The sequence below is a fragment of the Phacochoerus africanus genome, chromosome 13 (assembly GCF_016906955.1).
Source record: "Phacochoerus africanus isolate WHEZ1 chromosome 13, ROS_Pafr_v1, whole genome shotgun sequence".
Taxonomy (NCBI): Eukaryota; Metazoa; Chordata; class Mammalia; order Artiodactyla; family Suidae; genus Phacochoerus; species Phacochoerus africanus.
This window is the reverse complement of record NC_062556.1, coordinates 66,642,211-66,664,880: the sequence shown is the minus strand read 5'-3', so window position 1 is coordinate 66,664,880 and position 22,670 is coordinate 66,642,211. Positions and strand designations below refer to the sequence as shown.

Sequence of the window (22,670 nt, the reverse complement as noted above, 5' to 3'; positions counted from 1 at the left end):
TAAGGCAATGGGGGAAACCAGAGGATTAGGGAGAGAGAACACAACAGAAACTAGACATGACTTGGGGCTGATACTCAAGCTTCTGTCCTTGGATTACTAGGTAAATGATGATGGAAAGTCATCAAGACCAGAACACAAGAGTAACTACTCTTAGGAAAAAAAAAAACAAAAAAGAAAAGCCACTGAAATATTAAAACAAAAAAATTGAACAGGGAGATCATCTGTTATAGAACGAACACACAATCTTATACATATTTTTGAAAGAGAAAAATATTTACCTTTGCAAAGGAATGCATTATTTCTGAGAGGACATCTGAATCTGGTTCTGTGCCAATGGCCTTGATTAGAGCATCACACATGAAATGCCACATCTGTGTGAGATACTCAGGACCACGGACTCTTGCACATTCCAGGAGAAGAGGCATGGATTCTGCGGCTGCCACTCGAACACGTTTTATTGTTAAGGAAACATACTCACAACCCTGAGGTGAGCTTAGTGTAATCACTATCCTCCAGACTGTTCTATCATTTGGCTTACTTAAATGCTGAAGTGCCCAGTGAGTAAACAGAAATGCTAGGCAACTTCTGTTTATCTAAGCCTGCTATCCAGAGCTTGTCTCAAACACAACCTGTGTATGAAGACAGTCTCTCTACCCCTAAGACGTACCACCTGTCTTTTCCATCACCTACAACATAACAGGAATGAATGCTCAAGTCTAATCCCCAACCGTAAAAATAACTGTGAAAAGATCTGGGACTCTCACAGTGTGTCTCAAGATGTGCTTATTCTAATACATGTTTCTAACAAATGCAACTGAAGCAATGACTTTACTAAGGAAACACCCGAGGAGCTCTTCCTGAATTAGCCTTTTCAGTTTTCAATAAAGATTAAAGTTGCCTCCCCCTATTTAATACCATTTCTAAAACAAGGTCTTGAGACTTCCTCTTAAAAATAATTCTATTCTTACAACTATAAATGTAATAAAATTCATTAGTTAAAAAATAAATCCATGTTTAAAGGAGAAAAAAATAATAATTCTACTCTTTCTCAGGCTTTATGGAACAAAAGCTGGGCAAAAGCCATCATCTGTAAAGGATGCTACCTACTGCAGGGCACTGCACGAGGAACTACAACGAAGGGGCTCTGAGATCGGACAGAGCTGGCTTTGGGGCCAGGCTCTTCCACTCCATTGAGCTGTCCTTTGAGTATCCATCTATGAAAATGTACCTATATATAATAATTGCTACCACAATTAGACTGAGGAGGAAAACTGTTATAGCAGATTTACCAGGACGTTTCTCCGCAAGGGTGCTGTCCACACTTGAAATGAGCTATAGAAAGTTCACTATCACCTGGTCTCTAACCTATGACAAAAGGTGTTTCTTTTTTGTTTTTTTTAGGGCCGCACCCATAGCATATGGAAGTTCCCAGGCGAAGGGTCAAATAGGAGCTACAGCCGCCGGCCTACACCACAGCCACAGCAACGTGGGATCCAAGCCACTTCTGCAACCTACACCACAGCTCGTGGCAATGCTGGATCCTTAACCCACTGAGCAAAGCCAGGGATCGAACCCATGTCCTCATGGATCCTAGTTGGGTTCGTTAACCACTGGGCCACGACGGGAACTCCAAAAAAGGTGTTTCTTAACATCACCAAAGACACTTAGGGAACGTAGCAATTACATACGATTATAAACACTTGCTATTAAAACATCGATCCAGAAAACCCTTCAGTGCTCCAAGAGAATCGTCAACTAGAGGACGGCTGACATCTTCTTCTTCATGTTTGTGGCACAAGTGAAACAAAGTCACCTGCAAAGAACCAAGTTCATAACCTGAAGCCACTGCCAGTGCAAAGACAACACTGGTAACGTACATGCCAGTTGGCACAAAGTCTAATACTTGAGCCACCTACGATTTAGGTAAATCTAGAAATGTTTGCCATTCAAAAATTATAGGATATCATCGTGGAAATAAAATTTCAGTAGAGGGACCATGAGTTTGACAACTTGTTCGGTGTACTCCACAAAGCCTTCTTTTAACTCCTTAGCATAGCAAACCTGAAATCAAAATATTGGAAGAGAAATCAAGATCTGTTAATTTTTGTGTCTTAATAATACTCATTAATAAACTACAAATCCACAAGGATCACAGAATGCTGTGTCAAAACTACATTTAAATTTCCATGCAGGACCATCAAATTATCTTTTAACTAAATGAATTGCAAAATGGGGAAGCGCCATGAGACGACTGTAGCACATACTGTCATTCAAAAGGTGAAATATTTCATATTCATATTCTGTGTGTGGGAGAATTTTGCAAAAGCTTCAGCACTCTGAAAGTACTTCGACAATAAACATGACTTAATGAAGGCAAACTAAACTTATTTTTAAAAAACCTGAAAACTCAATCACAGCATACCACTTTTGTAAATCTGCAGCAAATAGGCTTATGTTATTTTGATTTTTTAAAAAAATTTCAATAGTGAAACAGAAAAAAACTTTATTATCTTTCACTGTATTAAAAAATTTGGTAATTCTGTTTAAAGATGTTACACTTGTATTTGTTCTCGAGTTGAGAGAGAATAGTAAAAAAAATCTAGGAGTTCCTGTCATGGCACAGTGGAAATGAATCCGACTAGGAACCATGAGGTTTTGGGTTCGATCTCTGGCCTTGCTCAGGGTTAAGGATCTGGCGTTGCCGTGAGCTGTGGTGTAGGGTTGCAGATGTGGTGGCTTGGATCTGGTGTTGCTGTGGCTGTGGCATAGGCTGGCAGCTGTAGCTCTGATTCGACCCCTAGCCTGGGAACCACCACATGCTGTGGTTGTGCCCCTACAAAGACCAAAAAAAAAAAAAAGAGTAAGTTCAAGAAATATGTGTTTAAATGAATTAGAAAACACAATGCTTTATTAATACAAAGTAAAATTTAAGACATTAATTTTTATTTAGGCTTACTTAACTGCTAAGTTTGTAACATACCATGTTCTCTTTTCAAAAAATTTATTGTTTAATTGAAGCATAGTTCATTTACAATGCTGTGTTAACATAATCTCTTAATTCTACTTGTTAAAAAAAAAAAGAAAAAAATCCCTCACTGTCTGCAACATATGCTCACAAAGGTTTGGTTTTTTTGTTTTATCCTTTTTACAGCCATACCTGAGCATATGGAAATTCCTGGACCATAAATAGGTTTAAAAAAAAAAAAAAAAAAAAGGAAACTCAGAGTTCCTGTCGTGGCACAGTGGTTAACGAATCCGACTAGGAACCGTGAGGTTGCAGGTTTGATCCCTGGCCTTGCTCAGTGGGTTAAGGATCCAGTGTTGCCGTGAGCTGTGGTGTAGGTCGCAAACGTGGCTCAGATCCCGAGTTGCTGTGGCTGTGGCGTAGGCCAGTGGCTACAGTTCCAATTGGACCCCTAGCCTGGGAACCTCCATATGCCGCGGGAGCAGCCCTAGAAAAGGCAAAATGACAAAAAAAAAAAAAAAAAGAGGAAATTCAAAAAGACCCTCCCATAATATCACAAGAGATAATCACTGTAAACATTCTGATTTTCCTACCAAGTCTAAGTTTTTATTTACACAATGAAATCATACCAATTTCGTTGCAATACCATAAGCACAGTTCTGCTCATTCAAAACTGTTCCTTGCTGTACAGCACAGGGAACAATACTCAATATTATATAATAAACCATATTATATAATTTGTATATAAACATACACAACTGAACTGCTGTGCTGTATATCCAAAACTAACATAATATTGCAAGTCAACTACAATTTTTTAAAAAATGCAATAAACACATACATGTGTATATCAAAAAAATTTCCTTTCCATTTACTTACTAAACTAAGCATAGACAAAAATCCTCACCCTCAGGTAGCTTTCTACCAGCTGTGTAATACACCAGGGCACAGAAACTACTGATCATCTTCCTAACAACAGGCATTCAAGATATTAATTTGTTATTAAAAACTGGTAATGAAAGGTTTTACCCACCTGATTTCTTCAGGATGGAAATCTGTACATGGAAATGTTGGGTGAGAAAACCTCTACCTTCTACATTTTATTTCCTAAAGAATATATTCCTGGGTCTTCAAAATAACATTCGGCACTTATGAAATACAGCTATTATACGAAGCTGTATGTAGGACTCCCGTCATGTATGTAGGATTTCCCGACTAGTATCCATGAGGATAGGGGTTCAATCCATGGCCTTGCTCAGTGGGTTAAGGATCTGGTGTTGCTGTGGCTGTGGTGCAGGCCGGCAGCTGCAGCTCCAATTCGACCCCTAGCCTGGAAACCTCCATACGCCTCGGGTGTGACCCTAAAAAGACGAAAAAAGAAAAAAGCTATAAAGCAAAGTTCGGTAAACATTATGATTACTTACCAGCATCTGACAAGCAGTTGACTTTTCTTCAAGTCCTGCAGTTTTAATACCAAAACTTTGCTGATCTCCAAGGTTCACAAATTCCCAACCATCATCATCACTCATGTTTTCCATGTCTTGGGCTATTAACAAAGAAGCAAGCAAGTTCATGTTAGAAATAATAACAGAGAGAGAAATTCTACAACTGCTATATCCTCATGCAGACACCTACTATCTAAAAGGGCTACTTCAGGCTTAATTGAAGCTGTCTTCATTAAAGGCCCCATGACCACTGGGAGGTACTGCTGAAATTCCTTTCCAAGGATTTTGCACATTCTGGCCCATGCTGAGATCATATAAGAGATCTGCAGAAAAAAAAATTAAAATTAAATTAAAACTGATTAAAAAAAAAGGGTAAATAAGATATCATAAAGCCACTTCCCAGTTTCGTGGAAACAATGTTTTATGTTCATGGCTCTTTAAGCATTAAGTGCATTTTCTAAGGCAAACAATGAAATATTACTATGAACTCTACAATGGGATTCAGGCAACGGGTGAGGCAAAAGAGAAGGACGACCATATCTCATTTTTCCTAATTTCTGTAGCAGACACAGCTCGCATCGGGCTTTGCTGTGGCTGTGTGGAGGCCGGCAGCTGCACCTCTGATTTGACCCCTGGGTCTGGGAACTTCCATATGCCACAGGAGCAGCCCTAAAAAGACAAAAGAAACCCAACCAAACAGCCAAACAACCCCCCCCAAACACAAAAACAAAGCAACTATTTATTAAATGCTCACTATACAGTGAGCATTGTGAATATCAATCACTAAGATTACGACATTTACAATGTTATTACAACAGCGTCCTAGGAACCCACCACCAAGACTTGCACTGGCTGTGGAATACGGGCAGGAGTCGGGCAGGAGTCAGCCAGGTGGAGCAGGGAGGCCTCTTTCTAAGCTAGCGGGATGTTTGTTCACAGAGAGAGGAGAGCACAAGGTGTTCCAACATTGTTGGGTTTCTGTATTTTTTTCTTTTGATGGGGGAGGGAAGTCATGTGGTACCCAAAGGGCCCAAACGGCAAGTGTCCACTAAGGGCTTGGATGAGCAAACCCTGAACGCAGCGACACGTCTGAAGTCACAAGCACATGGAGGAAAACTGAAGCCATGTCTGGACCACACTGCTCCAGGGGAGGGAGGAGATGCTAAGAGCCTAGGAAGACAGAACCCCAACAGCACCACTCTAGTCAGAAGAGGAGTAGCCTACAATGGACCAAGGAGAAAATGACGAACAGAGCAGAAGGAAAACTAGTGAAGAATGTCCCCCAAACCAGGGGTTGATAGCGCAAGAAACAAATTCCTCCATTTCTTTCTGAAGTCCATTTAACCCTAGGCTATCTGCAAGCCCTGAGGGCCTGAAGGGGAGCATGCGAGGCTGCCTCACCTGAGGGTCATCGTCTTCCATGTCACTGAAGTCCGTCTGGGTCTTCAGTAGGAGCTGCATCACATCTGATGCATCCTGCATGAACTGGAAGGAAACATTCAGGAGAAAACACTCGTTATGTGTATATATCGGATCAATGGCACTACTACCACCCAATTCTGTTTCTTGTGTAGTAATAAAACCTTCCCCCTCAAATCTATCACATTTCCCACACGGCTTATAACCCAGATAAGGTAACATACTGAAAAATTCTCATTTATGTTGCAACGGACTTAGCGCTCTTTCTAGAAAAATACGTTGTCCAACAACAGTTAAAATGAACTACGATAAAGACAGTTCTAGTGGCATCAAATTTTGGTTCATGGCTTATGTATTTCCAGCAGTAAAAACAAAATCCAAATCCGGAAAGACAATTTTAGATTGCTCCATCGAACTGTATGGTTTTCATTTAACTCACTGTGTAGTTCTGGCAATCTTCACTGTATGTAAACAGGCAGTGTTTCAATATAGTTTGAAGGCAAAAATATTGGATGTGGAACATAAAAAAATGTTTTACTGGTTAGGGTCTCAGAGTCTCCCTGAAAAGTTTCTAAGATGATAACAATGCTGGTTTGGAAGAGACCAGACAGAAAGGTTCTACCTTGACAGCTCTGAGAATCAACGTGAGGGGTGGATGACAGAGGAACTTCTTTAGGGTTTGCTTGGATTAGCTTGGACAGCTCTGAGATGCTGGGTGAGAAGAAAAACACACTGGCCAATGGTCCTTGCTAACTGTTTTCTGAAGAGCTGTATGCATATCAATTTCTCTCTTAGGACATTGATGCTTTCTGGACTAACAAGAAAGCAACTAGAACGTTGCCACGCCCATGTTTAAATGTAAAATGGAACATGTGGGTCTTAATTAAACTCCACAAGCCTCCACAGAGACAGATTGGACATGTGGGAAGGAAAAGGGAAGGTTTCAAAGGCATCATGGAACCTTCACATTATTGAGAAAGGAAGGCAACAATTCATATACAAATTGAAGTAAGATAAAAAAAGACTCCCGAATACCATTCATCAGAAGGAAAAACCCTCTGTACCCTAATGCCTCCTTAGCCAAATTATACACAGTGAACTCAACATTCTACATGTCACTTACTTTCTCCTTCCCAACAGCCAGACCAATGAGGCTGATGCATTCAATAGTTTTCCCTCTGAGAAGCCGGAGTTCCTTTTGAACTGCATTCTCAACAATGTGCTTCAGTGACGGCATAAATAAGTCATAGTAGGGGACAAATTTTTCTTCTGCAGTATCTGCAACTGATGCGATAGACGTCACAACTTGTTCCAAAACCAATTTGGTGCCTTTCTGAATCAACTGGGAGAAGGAAGACACAACATCAATCACACAAATGAGAACCCAGAAGAAACACTCCCCGCAAGTTCCCAAGTGCTTCTCTGAAATTGCAAGCTGAGCCCCCGCTCCGGCAGCCAGAGTGGAGACTGTAAGTCTTGGGGCAAATTTAAGAATCCCCAGTGAACTCTCTGGGTAATGTGCTCTCCTGTTACCACTGAGCTCCTTACTCACTTCTGCTTCATCTCAAAGCACAGCTAGTTCTGGAGCACAAATGACTCCCCTTAAAATTTTTGTTATCTAACAACCTTAGTCTTACTCATTTATTCCCGCTACCTCCTACATCTCTGGTGCCGCCTGTCATTGAGAAAATTCACTTTATGGTCCATTCCTGTATCTTTTTGTAGGGCCGCACCTGGGGCATATGGAGGTTCCCAGGCTAGGGGGCGAATTGGAAATGTAGCTGCCTGCCTACACCACAGCCACAGCAATGCAGGATCCGAGCTGCATCTGCGACCTACACCACAGCTCACGGCAATGCTGGATCCTTAACCCACTGAGCAAGGCCAGGGATTGAACCTGCGTCCTTAGGGTTCCTAGTGGGGTTCGTTTTTGCTGTGCCATGACGGGAACTCCCATTCCTGTATCTTCTAATCTTACTCTCCCAAAAAGGTACCGCCAAGGACACCACAGAGAGGTGCCCTCTCTTTCTCCTGCCTGCTGAGGCAGAGGAGATGGTCCCTCCTCCCGCACTGAAGATCAGTGGTATTCTCTGACTTCCTAGGAAAACCCTACTGGGCATTTGCAGCGGGCCCGTGCTGTCACCTGACAACATTATCCTGTAATTCCTTGTGTTTTCACATGAGTACCTGACCCAGTAACTACTCCAGATGCTCTTCATTCCCCCATTAACCACAGACAATCTTGACAGAGCTTTCTCCTCGTTCCGAGAGTGCCAATACACCTTTAGGAGGTTACCTCATTCCCTTCCTCTTCTGCAGCTCAGGGTCTGCTGTGTTTAATGTCAGGACTGGCCTCTGGTCTCAAAGGAATGTCCTTCCTTCCATGGCTACCCTCTCTTCGCACAGGCCTCACTCACATACATACCCTCCTCCAGACCCCCTCTTAGCAACTCCTTCCTTGGGTCTTGTAAGTATCTCACATACTGGCCCCGAGGGGAGGGGAGGGGAAGGGAAAGCTATACAGATTCAGCCCTTTACGGAAAGTCACATCTGATCCATCTATTCCCGATTTAATCAATTAACCTACCTAATCTGCCTTCAACTTGGGTCTAGCTCTGTCTCCAGATACACTCATGTTCTTAGCCTGCTGTCATCGGACACTGAGCACCCTGTTCTTTGTCTTCTGAGACACTGTGTTTCTCATCTTCCCACCTGTTCTCTTTGGGGCCAGCACCAGGCAAAGTGTAGTTTATGAACTGCTACCAGTTCATGATGAGTAAAAAAAACCTGAGTGTTAAGAAATTTTCATAGCAATTTGACAGTAACTGTCTGTTAAATAGTAAAAAAGGCTTTTGTTTTGCATGTCCTTTTTGTTAATTTCATTTTATAGTAGAAATTTTTCATTGTACTTGACAACAAACTGGGTTTCAATCTTTGCCTTTCTTTCCTGCATCTCTCTTTCTCACGTGGCTAACTGACCTCATTCATTTGTTTTGAACTTGCCTCTTACATAAATGATAAATCATCTTCTATTTATGTGGCCAGACGTTAAGAAGTCAACATATATTTAAAGCAAAAAGGATATATTCCTTTTTACATCTTTTCCGTCACCCAGGTTAAAGAACACTCAACACATTCTGCTTCCTTCTCTTTTTTTTTTTTTTTTCCAACTGGCAGAAACAGCTCATGTTTTCTAAGAAACAGGCATCACCCTTCCCTCCAGTTTCCACTATTACCATCCAAGCTCCCTGAAAATGATCATGTGACGGTCTGGCCTTAACGCTTCCCCATTTTTGTTTATGCCTCACATTGCTGCCATGCTAACTTCCTACAATCATGTTACCACGATTTCTTAGAGCAATTAACAAAATGGTTCTTCCAAATCTACCAACATCAGAGGTCAAAATAACTCTGCTTTTCTTCCCAGGCAATTCACACGCTGCTTTTACCTAACCCTTAGGCCAAACCTTTCCCAAGTCTATTATTGGTCCATTCTCTGGCCAAGCCTGAATTATTCTACTTAGAACAGAATGGCTTCCTTCTAACTTTCTCTTTTTTTTTGGTCTTTTTGTATTTTAGGGCCACACCCATGGCATATGGAGGGTCCCAGGATAGGGGTCCATTTGGAGCTACAGCCGCCAGCCTATGCCACACCCACATCAACTCGGGATCTGAGCCGTGTCTGCGACCTACACCATAGCTCCTGGCAATGCCGGATCCTTAACCCACTGAGTGAGGCCAGGGGTTGAACCCACGTCCTCATGGATGCTAGTCGGGTTTGTTAACCGCTGGAGCCACAACAGGAACTCCCTTTCTCTTCTTTATGGCTGTGTTCAAAGTCCCTCTTTTTTCTAGGTTTTACCCATCCAATTAATCTGTATTAATCTCCATAAACAGGGAGCTTATTAGGTTTTAAAACTTACCTCTTGAAGTTTAAGCACCATGATGGAATGCAGATGTTTCACCAAATTATCTAAATAGGGAATAAGCAGCGACTTGGGACAGTCCTCAGTGAAGTTAATGAGAGCAGCGGCTGCGTGGGCCTGCACCCGCTGGTTGCCTTGGTCTTCCATGGTCTGCAGCAGTGCTGCAATCACCTGTGAAATGAAATCACACACACAGACACTTTGAAATGCCACCCCGCTTCCTACAAGTTTGATTTGAGTGTTTGCAGACATGTTACTTACCTTCTCGTGGAATTTCTTTTGGAAACCAGGTGCAAAATCTGTAGCCATCTGTCCCACGGCATTGCAGGCTGCATACCTCACTCTGGGGTGCTGAAATATAAGTGTTTGTTGTTTGTATTACTAAACACAATAGATCCCCTGTGAAACTACGGCAGTCATTACAAATTAAATATCTACTGGAACTTACAGGATCCTGAAGAAAGAGCAAAACAAAATTGACTATCTCATTCAGAATCCCTTCCATTTGCTGGTGGCAGCCCTCGCCAATGGCGGATAAGGCCATCAATCCTGCATGGCGATACTTCCAGTCAGCTACGGAACAGAATTACACAGGAAGGAGCAGCAATTAGATACTACAACCATGTCATCCAGGGAGTCACAGTATCAAAAAGTTCTTCTCCTTATTTGGAGAAAAATAATAAAGATTTTTGTACACATTTATTAATTGGAAAAATAGTAAAAGCCTGGCTGGATCACTTCATTGCCATAGTGGTTATGTCACACAGGCACTTCTATTCTGAAAGTTAAAAGGCAAATGTGGAAGCAAAGAGCTTATCAGTATTTATATTAATTACCTAAAATTGGAGATGTTCTTCCTCAAAACTTACTATAAGCAATCAATACATGGATCTCCTGTCACACACTGCTGTTTACTGAACAGACATTTAATCATCTCCATGGTCACATGTCTTTAAAAAGAAAAAAAGCCAAGGAGAAAAGGTGTGTGCACGCATGTGTGTGTGTGTGTCTTTTTGCCTTTTCTAGGGTTGCTCCCGCATGTATGTGTGTGTGTGTGTGTGTGTGTGTGTGTGTGTCTTTTTGCCTTTTCTAGGGTTGCTCCTGTGGCATATGGAGGTTCCCAGGCTAGGGGTCTAATCAGAGCTGTAGCTGTCAGCCTGCGCCAGAGCCACAGCAACTCGGGATCCGAACCGCTTCTGTGACCTACATCACAGCTCACAGCAAGACCGGATCCTTAACCCACTGAGCGAGGCCAGGGATTGAACCTCATGGTTCCTAGTCGGATTTGTTAACCACTGAGCCATGACAGGAACTCCAAGATGTTGGCTTTAAAGACTTTGTCTGTAATGATAAGGTAAATGGCTCTGAAAGAACCTTAATATTTGTATTCCAATATTAGTAATAGCTATTTGCCTTCAGGTTAATAAAGTATGAGCTGAGCAATGTTTACATTACTGATCTTCGTATCCTATACTACTATATAATTTCCTTGACTCTCATTTCAAAAGATTTCTATTTACTGCATTACTATGCCCTTTAGGCAGCTCCACATTCCCTTGCGGAACAAAGAGACACATGAATATAAGGAGCAGGAGGGAGTCTGTGTACAGCACTGGTTCTCAAAGTGGGGCCCAAGAACCCTGGGGTTTCCTGCGATACATTCAGGAGGTCCACAAGGTCAAAATTATTCTAATAATACTTTGCTTTCAGTCTCATTTTGAGGGGACAATGTAGCATTCTGGGGATTACAGCATGTGTGAAATATCAAAAGAATGAATGCAGGAGCAGATACAAATTCAGCTATATCTAAGATAGTTATAAAAATGCCCTTCCCGTTCTAATTTTTTGTTTTGGAAAAAAGTCATCCTTCACGAAAAACGTCGTCTTCTGTTAACATGTTATGGTCTTAATGCCATTTAAAAATATTTAATTTCTAAAACAGCAAAGATGGATAAAACCCACAAAAACAGAAGCACGCTGGGATCCTCAGTGAGTGTTCAGGAGTCCTGAGAACAGGAAGCTGGCACTGTGTAACCTTCAATGCCTCTGGGCTTTACCTTCTTCACCTTAAGGAAGGAAAAGCTAGATTCTGTCTAGTAGCTCTTATAGATTGAGGAACCTACAATGCTGTTTCCACCCCTTTGGGGGAAAAGAGCCTCAAAATTCAGGGGGTAAAAGAAGGTGGGAACTATTACTCAAGACCCAAATGTAAAATCACATCACAAAAGGGATAATGATTTAGGCCATGCCTTTCAGCATAAATAAGAATCTTAAAGGATAAAGAGGAGGTAGGCAAAAACCGTAAGGGCTGGAGTTCTCGGTAATTCACTTTCACGTGAAGCTGGTATTCTGTTGCTTCCTTTCACCACTTTCAGACCTCAAGTCAAGGGTTTGGCCCTCAAAAGTCTATCTCTTGCGATGTATGCAATACGAATGTTCATATGAGGAAGCCAGGATCTCTGTAGAAGAGGGTTTGTAGTAGCAACACTTGTTATCAACAAAACGCTTAAGACTTAGTGGGGAACAGCGGACCACTCATGTGGTGACCAGACATTGTGGAGAAAATCTTAACGTAAGCCTGACGTTTGCACGCTGTGTTCACATGAAAAACAACGGCATAAACGAGGTCAGGGAAAAGCCTCGGAACTGCTAACAGTGGCCACCTCAGAATCTAAGTGAGGGGACTTTTAGGTTATGCATTTCTGTATTCAAGTTTTTAAAAAACATCAAGCATATTAACTTGGTAATTAAAAAGACAAAAATCAATAACAATTCTGGGTATTGATATAATTTGTAGGTACAAGGCTAACAAATGACTGAGTATTTGTTAGGAATATGAAATGTGAAAGAAATAAGAAATGTGAAAGTGGCTTTTCTTCTAATTATACTAGATGTCTTTTAAAAATAAAGGACATCATGAGTTCCTGTTGTGGCTCAGCGGAAACGAACCCAACTAGTGTCCATGGACGCAGGTTTGATCCCTGGCTCTGCTCAGTGGGTTAAGGATCTAACATTGCCATGAGCTGTGATGTAGGTCACAGACATGGCTTGGATCTGCCATTGCTGTGGCTGTGGCGTAGGCTGGCAGCTACAGTTCTGATTCAACCTCTAGCCGGTGAACTTCCATATGCCATAGGTGTGGCCCTTTAAAAAAAAGGAAAAAAAACAAAGGACATTAGATGAAGGATGACTATATGAATCAAATAATGCTAATATTTTATAAACGTTCAAGTAATGATGTCTTATTTAAATTCAGATTTAGATATTTCTGCAAAAGAAGTAAATCTGTCCATTTTCCTTAAAATTTTAATTTCCTCCTATATATTGAAGCCAATTCTACAGAAGGCAGTATTGAGGAAAGAATATTCTTAAGAATAAGATTGAGTGGTTCTAAAGATGACTAAATAGGAGTTCCCTGGTGGCCCAGTGATTAAGGATCTCATTGCTGTGGCACAGTTTTGCTCCCTAGCCCGGAAACTTCCACATGCTCTGGGTGAAGCCAAAGGAAAAAAAAAGACTAAATAGAATTTTATCAATATGTAAATAAGTTAAACACAGAAAAAAGGCAAAGATTATCTTTTAGACACAGTCCAAGCATCTGTTAAAGAGTTTAAGATTTGGGGAGTTCCAGTTGTGGCTCCGTAGTGAAGAACAGCTAGTATCCATAAGGACGCGGGTTTGATCCTTGGCCTCATTCAGTGGGCTGCTGTGAGCTGTGGTGTAGGTCAGCAGCTGCAGCTCTGATTCAGCCCCTAGCCTGGGAACTTCCAAATGCCTTGGGTGCGGCCTCATTAAAAAAAAAAAAAAAAAAAAAAGACCAAAAAAAGGATTTAAGATTTGGAAAGCCGCGCTCCACTACCGCAGCATTTGAAAGAGATAATGGCTTACGATTCTGAAGCATCTGCATGATGTGTTCCTTGATCATCGGCAGGACAAGCTTTCCACCGAGTCCACAAGCCATTCTGTCCAGAGCACTCTCACCAGCAACCGCATTGCTACACACAAAACCCAGTATGATCAACATATGCAAAACATACTACACAGACATAGTTCTAAACATGCTATTAAACTAAGACTGAAAGAGAGTAATGCAAGCAGTCTTTCTTATGAATAAAGGTGTGGGTTAAAACCCTGGCGTGAAAGAAAGGGGGAGGGGATAACATCTTTATCATGCCTCACCATGGTTGAAAATCTTATGTCTGAATCTGTTCTTTCAAGACTTTTCCCTCTCCCCACACACAACACTCACTGGTTACAAAACTTAGCTTCTGACACTTTCAGGACTCAAGAGGGCTAGGCAGTATCTAGGGGAGCCTTGTGTATCTCATTTCCTGGAAATATATTCTTTAAATTTGTCAGTGGACAGAACATAGAAAACAGCAAAGGGAGCTGAGCCTGTTTCTGATTTTCTTCTTGCTGTGAGCTTCCTCATCTTTACGGGGTGAAAACTGGGCTGCAAACAATGATGCATAGGTCATACTCAATTCTAGTTTTTTCACTGAAAACTGATGAAATTTAGGTGTAAAGCCGTTTCACCTTTATTCTGTTCTGGAATTGCAAGATCAGCAGTGAATCTGTTGTGTCCATAATCTTTAACTGTTTTGCGAAGGCCAAACTAGAAACTGAAACTATGACCTTTAGGACGGGCTCTTCAATTTAAACTGATCTTGAAAATATATTTATGCCCTATTTACTCACAGGTAAAATCTATTCATGTGGTCCAGAAATAACAGCTTCAGACACCACATAAATTTAAGTACCTTTTACAGAGCAAATTCAAGGCCAGGTAACAGCACATTACAGTAACTGAACCAGGGAAAGGAAACCTGATCGGAGCCCCATCTGCTCTTCAGCCCCACGAGGTACTTCCCAGGGAAGGAATACTTCCATATACTTCGAAACAGTATTTAGGCCCGAAATTAGTCATTTTTAATAAGAGGAGTAACCTTCAAAACTATAATACATATTGCATACATCGAATATCTCTAATTATATCTAATATCTGTTATAGTAGCTTATACCAACTACCAGTCTTTCAGGGAAAGAATTTCAGCTCTTTTTAAGAAAAGAAGGCAAAGCAGTATGATGCCCTGGGCAGAATTAGAGAAATGGTACTAACCCCGGTCTACCAACTGGTGATACAACGCTGGACAAACGGCTCACTCTCCCTCTCCATTCCTGCATCTACAGCATGGTAAACAGACCTTTACGGCCACTGAAACAATCAATTAAAACAGTAGCTCTCAAGTGCTACATGTCATATGTGCATATATGCAAGGGGCCATTATCATTACTTCACAGTCAATACAGACTCTGGTGGACTTTTCCGTAGGAATTTGTATTCATGGGTACCTACTAAGCTGAAACAATTGAAATACGATTTTCAGTGTTAACTGTGTTCCCTGCGTACAAATCTCACCAGCAATGCCTCCTCCCTACCCTAAACTTCAACTGCGTTATATGGGAAAAATATAGGGAATTTGCTGAAACAATCATTCTAAGTCAAGATCTACACATATAAAGGCATTTATCACAATAAAGCTTCTTTATATAGATTTTAGAAAATATGCAAAAAAATTCTTAAAGGAAATTTAGAGTAAGATGGGACAGAAAAGATTGCTACTTTATTAAAAATAAATATTTACAAAATTTGAAACAGAAAAATACACAAAGCTTAAACATCCCATATTCCAAACTTAGAAGCTGAACTCCAGATTTACAGAATAGTGTGGGCATGAGATAGGCTGTGTAACCTTAAGTTCTCACTGCCCATGACCTTGCTCTGGCCTTTTTTTTTTTTTAATGATTTTTATTTTTTCCGTTATAGTTGATTTACAATGTTCTGTCAATTGCTGCTGTACAGCAAAGTGACCCGGTCAAACACACACACACACACACACACACATATATATATATTTATGTTCTTTTTCTCACATTATTCTCCATCATGTTCCATCACAAGTGACTAGATCTAGTTCCCGGTGCTATTAACCCCAAACTCCCCATCCATTCCAATCCCTCCTCCTGGCCCTTGGCAACCACAAGTGGACCTTGCTCTATTCTGTCAAGGAACCACCACACAGTACTTGATGTGTGCGATTACCTGTCAAAATCATCGTCTTCTAGTTCGTCTGCATTTGCCCAGTCCTCGTCCTCTTCAAGGTCAACCATCATTGCTAACATCTGAGGAACTAAAGTACACAACTGTTTCATACCGGAAGACTATGACTCTTTAATTTTGTCACATCACCATCGACTAACAAAACTTTAAAGAAATAAAAAATGCAGATTTACTTTGCCTCTAAGAGTAAAACCAAAAAATTGTCTGCCTATGTCCCCAAAACCTAGCTTTTTAAATTTTTACTTTTTTGTCACGCTGGCTTTAGATCTTGTTCTTTTAAAGAAGTAACATTAAGGATAACAAAACACTACAGTCTCCCAAATCCTATTGCGCCCTCTTCAATGAAAGCACCACAATAAAATCAATGTTTGTCATTACCCAACTGTCTCTGCACTTGAACTACAGGCTTCTGTATCTATATGTAACACATAATGCTATCCCAAGATTTTATTTTTACATAATAAATTGTATGACCACATAGAGACTCTGGCAACTTGCTTTTTTCTCAACACGTGGATCTCATCCGAATTACTTCACAGCATTCCATTATGCTATTGGTGGACATTTTGCTTGTACCTAATTTTGTTCTTATTACAAAGTGTGACAAGTGTTCAGGGCATGAAACTGTTAAAAGTATCTTTAATATCACCAAAGCCCACTGAACTGGGCTCAAAGGGTCAGCATAAACTCGATTCTTCTGGGAAGTTCAGAGGGAGGCCTGTCTTACTGCACAAGGTGTGAAGTGTTCTTTCGAGTCCTCCCTGCTCCACACCCCTCACCAACACCTGACATCATCAAACTTTCTGACAACTGGTATTCCACAACTAATCACATCTTACTTGCTGAGGCTGAGCAGCATTCATTAGCTACTTTGGACTTCTCTTCAGCAAATTTCCCATTTCCAGCCTCTATTTTCTGGATACGAAAAACTTTGTTGATGTTGTGCACTGAACTATTTTGTCCCAGTCTATGGTGTATCTTTTAATTTCACTTATGATGTATTTGGTTGGTCAAACATTTGTTTTACTACAAATTGAGCATCTGTGTTTTCTGACTCAATCTAAAACCACTTTCTAATTAAGCTTTATTTATAAAATAATCAACAAAATTTGGCTTCATAGGATATCTGAGGTTGGGGTGTATTTTTCCCATAGAAATAACCGGCAGTACCAACAACCTTTGATGAATTATCTTTTTAAGTCTGCTTTGTTTCCATGTCAGTGGATCTGCTCCTGGACCCTTTTTTCCCATCCTATTCTCTGTCTACGCCTGCACCATCTATAAACTCTCAGTCTTCATGGCTGATAGGAAAGATCTGTACTTTTATTCATCAAAATTGTTTTGCCTACTCCAGGTCCTATGTTCTTCCACATGAAGTTCAGAATCAATCTTATCACGGCCAACTCTATTGTGACTTTGGCTGACACTTTACTCAATTTTTAGGTTAATATGGGGAGTACTGATATTTGGTTCTATTAGTCTTTCACTGTGTCATCAAAACTTCCCCAGAGGTCTTGTGCCTATCTTTTGGTTTATTTCCAGGTATTACAAGTTGTACCTGCTATTACAAGGTTTTGAGGTACTGTAGCATGGCCACCATGTTGGGTCCATGCAGTTAAGCAAGTGCAGGTGCATTTTTCAGATTCACCTGACTTTGAAAAGACACTGATTCTATCAATAAATCCGTAGACTTACACAACTCTCAGCAAATTTATCCAACAATTTCTCCATCTTAACACAAACTGTTTAAAGATTTTTGACTTACTAGTCTGTGCAACAATACTGGTGTGTTTTCTTAACATAGCAGCCGCAGTCTCAGACAGGGTCACAATTACTTCAAGGGCAAGCTGGCGCTGCATATTATTGAGGCTAGTGTCGCCACACAACTACAAAGAAGATGTATTTGTATATATTTAGCAGTTTACTCACTGAAAATAATAAACAGAACATTTACTAACGTATTTAATTTACCTTCAGACTTAGCTGTAAAGTAGCTTCCAAATGAGGACGCAAATACTTTGGAACAGTGTCTGCAATCTCAACAAGGGATTTTAGGACTGAATCATCATTCTGGTAGCATGAGTCATTTACAGCCTAGAAAAGATGAAATAAAAAAATTAGGTCTGTGTTCAAGAGTCACTCTATGATGCCTCACTAGTCAAAACATCAAAATGCAGACAGACAACAGAAACATTAGAGTATTTTTTTTCACTAAAATATAATTGTTCACAATAATATAATTTTTTAGAAAATAATGCCATTTGCAGCAACATGGATGGAACTAGAGAATCTCATACTAAGTGAAATAAGTCAGAGAAAGACAAATGCCCTATGAAATCACTTATATCTGGAACCTAAAATACAGCACAAATAAACCTTTCCACAGAAAAGAAACTCATGGACTTGGAGAACAGACTTGGGGTTAACAGATGCAAACTACTGCATTTGGAATGGGTAAGCAATGACATCCTGCTGTATCGCACTGGGAACTTTATCTAGTGACATATGATGCAGTATGATAGAGGATGATGTGAGAAAAAGAATGTATATATGTGTGTGTGACTGGGTCACTTTGCTGTACAGTATAAAATCGACAGAACATTGTAAATCAACTATAATGGAAAAAACAGAAATCATTAAAAAAATAATAACTTAGGAAATTCCCATTGTGGCTCAGCAGTAATGAGTCTGACTAGTATCCATGAGGACGCGGGTTCAATCCCTGGTCTTGCTCAGTGGATTAAGGATCCGGCATTGCCGTGAGCCGTGGTGTAGGCTGCAGATGCAGATTGGATCTAGTGTTGTTGTGGTGTAGGCCAGAAGCTACAGCTCCGATTCGACTCCTAGCCTGGGAACTTCCATATGCCACAAATGTAGTCCTAAAAAGCAATAATAACATAGCAATCTACATCATGCAAACATTCTACCTATCACCTTATGTATTTTTCCTTTCTGCCTAATGTTAACTAGAAACACATAAAGATTTAAACCTAAGTCAAAGTTATAATCAGTGAAACTATAATATAACTCATCTGACCTTCCTACCACGCATCTTACATGATTACAAATGTCAGACACTTACATAAAAGAAAAGCTCATTTATAATGACCTGAACTTACCACCTAACTCACACTACTTTTTTGCCTGGTTTTAACATACCATGACCCCCCCCCCCCCCATTTAAATAGTCTACAAATTAAAAATGAATAGGGGAGTTCCCACTGTGGCTCGGTGGTAACGAACCCGACTGGTATCCATGAGGATGTGAGTTCAATCCCTGGCCTCGCTCTGTGGGTTAAGGATCCGGGGTTGCCATGAGCTACGGTGTAGGTCACACTCATGGCTTGGATCCTGGGTTGCTGTGGCTGTAGCTGTGGCTGGCAGCTGTAGTTCCTATTCAACCCCTAGCCTGGGAACTTCTACACGCCACAGGTGCAACCCTAAAAAGCAAAAAAAACCAAAACAAAACAAAAAACAAACAAAAAAACAAATATTTTTGTCTAGAACTTCACTATCTCTGGAACTTGCCAGTTCAAATTACCAACAGTAACAAAAATCACAGTGTTCAAACTGCCAATACCCCTGTATTAGTCCACATTTTTAGCTACTGCACTTGCATAGGTTACTTAGAAATCATCTAGTCTACTATGTCTTTTGTGGTCAAGCCCTAGCATTTATATGTGGAAAAACATGCCATTTTATTAGGCATTACTTTCTTCTCATTTCTTCTTTGTATCCATCTAAGGCCATACATTGATACCATTTAAACACTTGTGCAAAGGAGTCCTGCTGTGGCACCATGGGATCGGCAGCATTTCTGGAGTGCTGGCATGGTGAGTAAGGATCTGGCCTTGCCACAGCTATGGCAAAGGTTCCAAGTGCAGTTTGGATTTGATCCCTGACCTGGGAACTCCACAGAAAGGGCGGGGGGAGAGGAAGGAAGGAGAGGGAGGAAGGAAGGAAAGAACAAACAAAAACCTGTGTATGTACCTATGCATTTCATTTTAATGGAAAGTTAAAAATACTTGTTATAAAAGGGGGCTTGATCGAGGACGGTGGCTTTCCTTGCTGGAATGAAGCAAAGGAAACTGATAAGCGTGTGGCAAAAAGTGGCGGCAGGGGGCGGGGGCTTGAGGTCTCACTAGGCTGAGACAAACCATTCTAATTTACATAAGCTTATTTCACTTTCTGATTGAGGCAAGGGTCCTTAAAGTAAGTTATCCTTATGATCCAGGAATGTTAATTAATCATAAACTACTTCATAATACAAACTATTAACAAGCCCTGTATTTAACAGCCAAGACTGCAGTCCGATCTGGGCTTGAGTCGTGCAGGACTTCGCCACTTAGCAACACTGTGGCCTTGGGCACGATTCCTTATCCCTCACCCCTCACCTCTCCTTGTATAAAAAGGGCATCACATTTCATAGGTGCTTGGTCATTCTATTAGAAATAACCTATGTTCCACTAGAAACAGCCTACGTAAGAAATAACCTATGTTCTATTAGAAATAGCCTATGTAAGAAATAACCTATGTTCTTTCTATTAGAAACAACCTATAGTAAGAAAACCTATGTTCTATTAGAAATAGCCTATAGTAAGAAAACCTATGTTCTATTAGAAATAGCCTATAGTAAGAAAACCTATGTTCTATTAGAAATAGCCTACAGTAAGAAAACCTATGTTCTATTAGAAATAGCCTATGTAAGAATAACCTATGTTCTATTAGAAATAGCCTATAGTAAGTTGCTTATAACATCTGCCCTACAGAAAAAAATGGGAAACTAAGAGACCAAAGGTGTAAATCAATGGGAACAGAGTCGTGCATGTTTTGTTCACTGCTGGGTCTCCAGCTGGCACATAATAGGCAACACATATTTACTGAATGAATGAATACATTACAAGAACTCTGATGAGAATTTAAGTAACAGAAAACCAAGGATATCATTATCATCTATTCAAAACTGTTTTCTTACCTGTAAGAATCCAGGTAACAAGTCTGCAAAATGTTTGAACAGAGCAACATTATGCTCGTTTGCAAGTATAAATGCAGCGGTAGCTCTAGCAGATAATGTCCTGATCTAAAAGGAAGAGAGTAAAAATGCCAAACGTGAGAAATTCTTGGTGGATGCTTCACTCAATGATAATTTTTATCAGTAAAACTAGTATTTATTATGTTAATATAAAAGCAATCTCCAAACATATACATTTCATTCACAAGTTAGATGTCACATTAAGTGTTAATACTGAAGGAATTGAAATTATTTACCGAAGGATGTTCCTGATCTTGCATACACTGAACTAACATCCGTTTGATGACGTCTAAATAGTGCTGCTGTTGATTCCCAAAAATTCCAGGAAAGTTCCTGAAAAATGATCCAAAGCACTCTTTACTTATTTTATTTTTTTTGTCTTTTTGCCTTTTCTAGGGCCGCTCCCATGGCATATGGAGGTTCCCAGGCTAGGGGTCGAATCGGAGCTGTGGCCACCAGCCTACACCACAACCACAGCAACAATGGATCCGAGCCACGTCTGCGACCTACACCACAGCTCACAGCAACACCGGATCCTTAACCCACTGAGCAAGGCCAGAGATGGAACCTGAAACCTCATGGTTTCTAGTTGGATCCCGTTAACCACTGCGTCACAACGGGAACTCCCAAAGCACTCTTTAAAACTGTACTATATCTTAGTAATATAGTATTACAATATCTAATTACACATCTGCCTCAGTGAAAAGTGCATTAATCCTTAAAGCTAAACATCCTCCAAGCAATGCTGCCCGGGGTCACCTATCCATCCCCGCAATGCTGCCTGGGGTCAGGTGAACAGAAACAAACATCCTGGAGAGGATCAGATTGGGAGCAAAGGCGACACAGGTGCACACCCACCCCAGCGGGAAGCTAGTCTGGAGCACAGGATGGGACCAGAGCAAACACAGGGTTTCAGACAGTAACCGTAACAACCATGCTTGCAGCCTGCTCCAGCCTTGGTGACTCAGGCCGTCCAAGTCTAAGAATAAAGGAGAGAAAACTGCAGAGAATCTTTGTTTCTGTTCCTGATCCAAAACAGGATCAGGACGTAAAAAGTTTTCTTTTCAATTTTGCTTCCAACACAAATACAAAGATTGTCTAAAGGCATTATTTAAATCTAAAAAGTTAAGCTACACTAAAACAATCAATGAAACTGTGCTTTGGTCATTCATAACATTAAACTTTCCTCCCAAATTAGATCAATGTCTGTACCAGAAAATATGAAGGGCAGCTTCCCGCAGTCCCATATTTTGAGAGCTGACTGAATCAAAAAGGAACTTCAAACCTTCAGGCCATTGGTTGTTGCCATCCTCATCTAAAAGGAAAGAATTTCAGGTGTAAGGTGTAGGAATCAAAAAACTTCAAAATATTAAGAGGGAATCCTTTCATTTCAAAATATGTAGCTGTAGAAAATATCACTTTCGCTATGTTTTTACAAAAACCCCGATAAAATTTAAGTCCTTTAACCATAAATTGGCATAATCTAGTAAAAAGCAATTGGGTGCATCTGGATTACAGAAGCACAGGTGTGAGCAGTAGTTATTTCTCAAGAGTGAGGTTTAGAGAAAAGGAAGCACACTTCACTATCTTGACTAGTTGAATCCTTCACACATACTATTGATATTAGAGTTTAAAAAGTAGGCAAATGGCCCTGGTATAGGCCAGCGGCTACAATTCCAATTAGATCCCTAGCCTGGGAACCTCCATATGCTGCAGGGTGCGGCCCTAGAAAAGACAAAAAAAATTAAAAATAAAAAGTAGG

The 22,670-nt window shown here is 40.5% G+C and overlaps 1 protein-coding gene across 1 annotated transcript in view; it reads right to left on the bottom strand.

Annotated features, from left to right (window-relative positions):
* IPO5 (importin 5) overlaps nucleotides 1–22,670 on the bottom strand; it is a 41,467-nt gene that overhangs the window by 7,598 nt on the left and 11,199 nt on the right. Inside the window, exons 4-19 of the mRNA XM_047755932.1 lie at nucleotides 22,121–22,223; nucleotides 21,145–21,241; nucleotides 20,852–20,956; nucleotides 17,848–17,970; nucleotides 17,642–17,762; nucleotides 15,859–15,946; nucleotides 13,644–13,750; nucleotides 10,204–10,328; nucleotides 10,017–10,106; nucleotides 9,753–9,926; nucleotides 6,953–7,171; nucleotides 5,812–5,895; nucleotides 4,601–4,733; nucleotides 4,390–4,511; nucleotides 1,965–2,061; nucleotides 279–451 (exon numbers count right to left, since the gene is read on the bottom strand). Of these exons, the coding sequence (XP_047611888.1) occupies nucleotides 279–451; nucleotides 1,965–2,061; nucleotides 4,390–4,511; nucleotides 4,601–4,733; nucleotides 5,812–5,895; nucleotides 6,953–7,171; nucleotides 9,753–9,926; nucleotides 10,017–10,106; nucleotides 10,204–10,328; nucleotides 13,644–13,750; nucleotides 15,859–15,946; nucleotides 17,642–17,762; nucleotides 17,848–17,970; nucleotides 20,852–20,956; nucleotides 21,145–21,241; nucleotides 22,121–22,223 (1,961 nt within the window). The remainder of the gene's footprint in view (nucleotides 1–278; nucleotides 452–1,964; nucleotides 2,062–4,389; nucleotides 4,512–4,600; nucleotides 4,734–5,811; nucleotides 5,896–6,952; nucleotides 7,172–9,752; nucleotides 9,927–10,016; nucleotides 10,107–10,203; nucleotides 10,329–13,643; nucleotides 13,751–15,858; nucleotides 15,947–17,641; nucleotides 17,763–17,847; nucleotides 17,971–20,851; nucleotides 20,957–21,144; nucleotides 21,242–22,120; nucleotides 22,224–22,670) is intronic.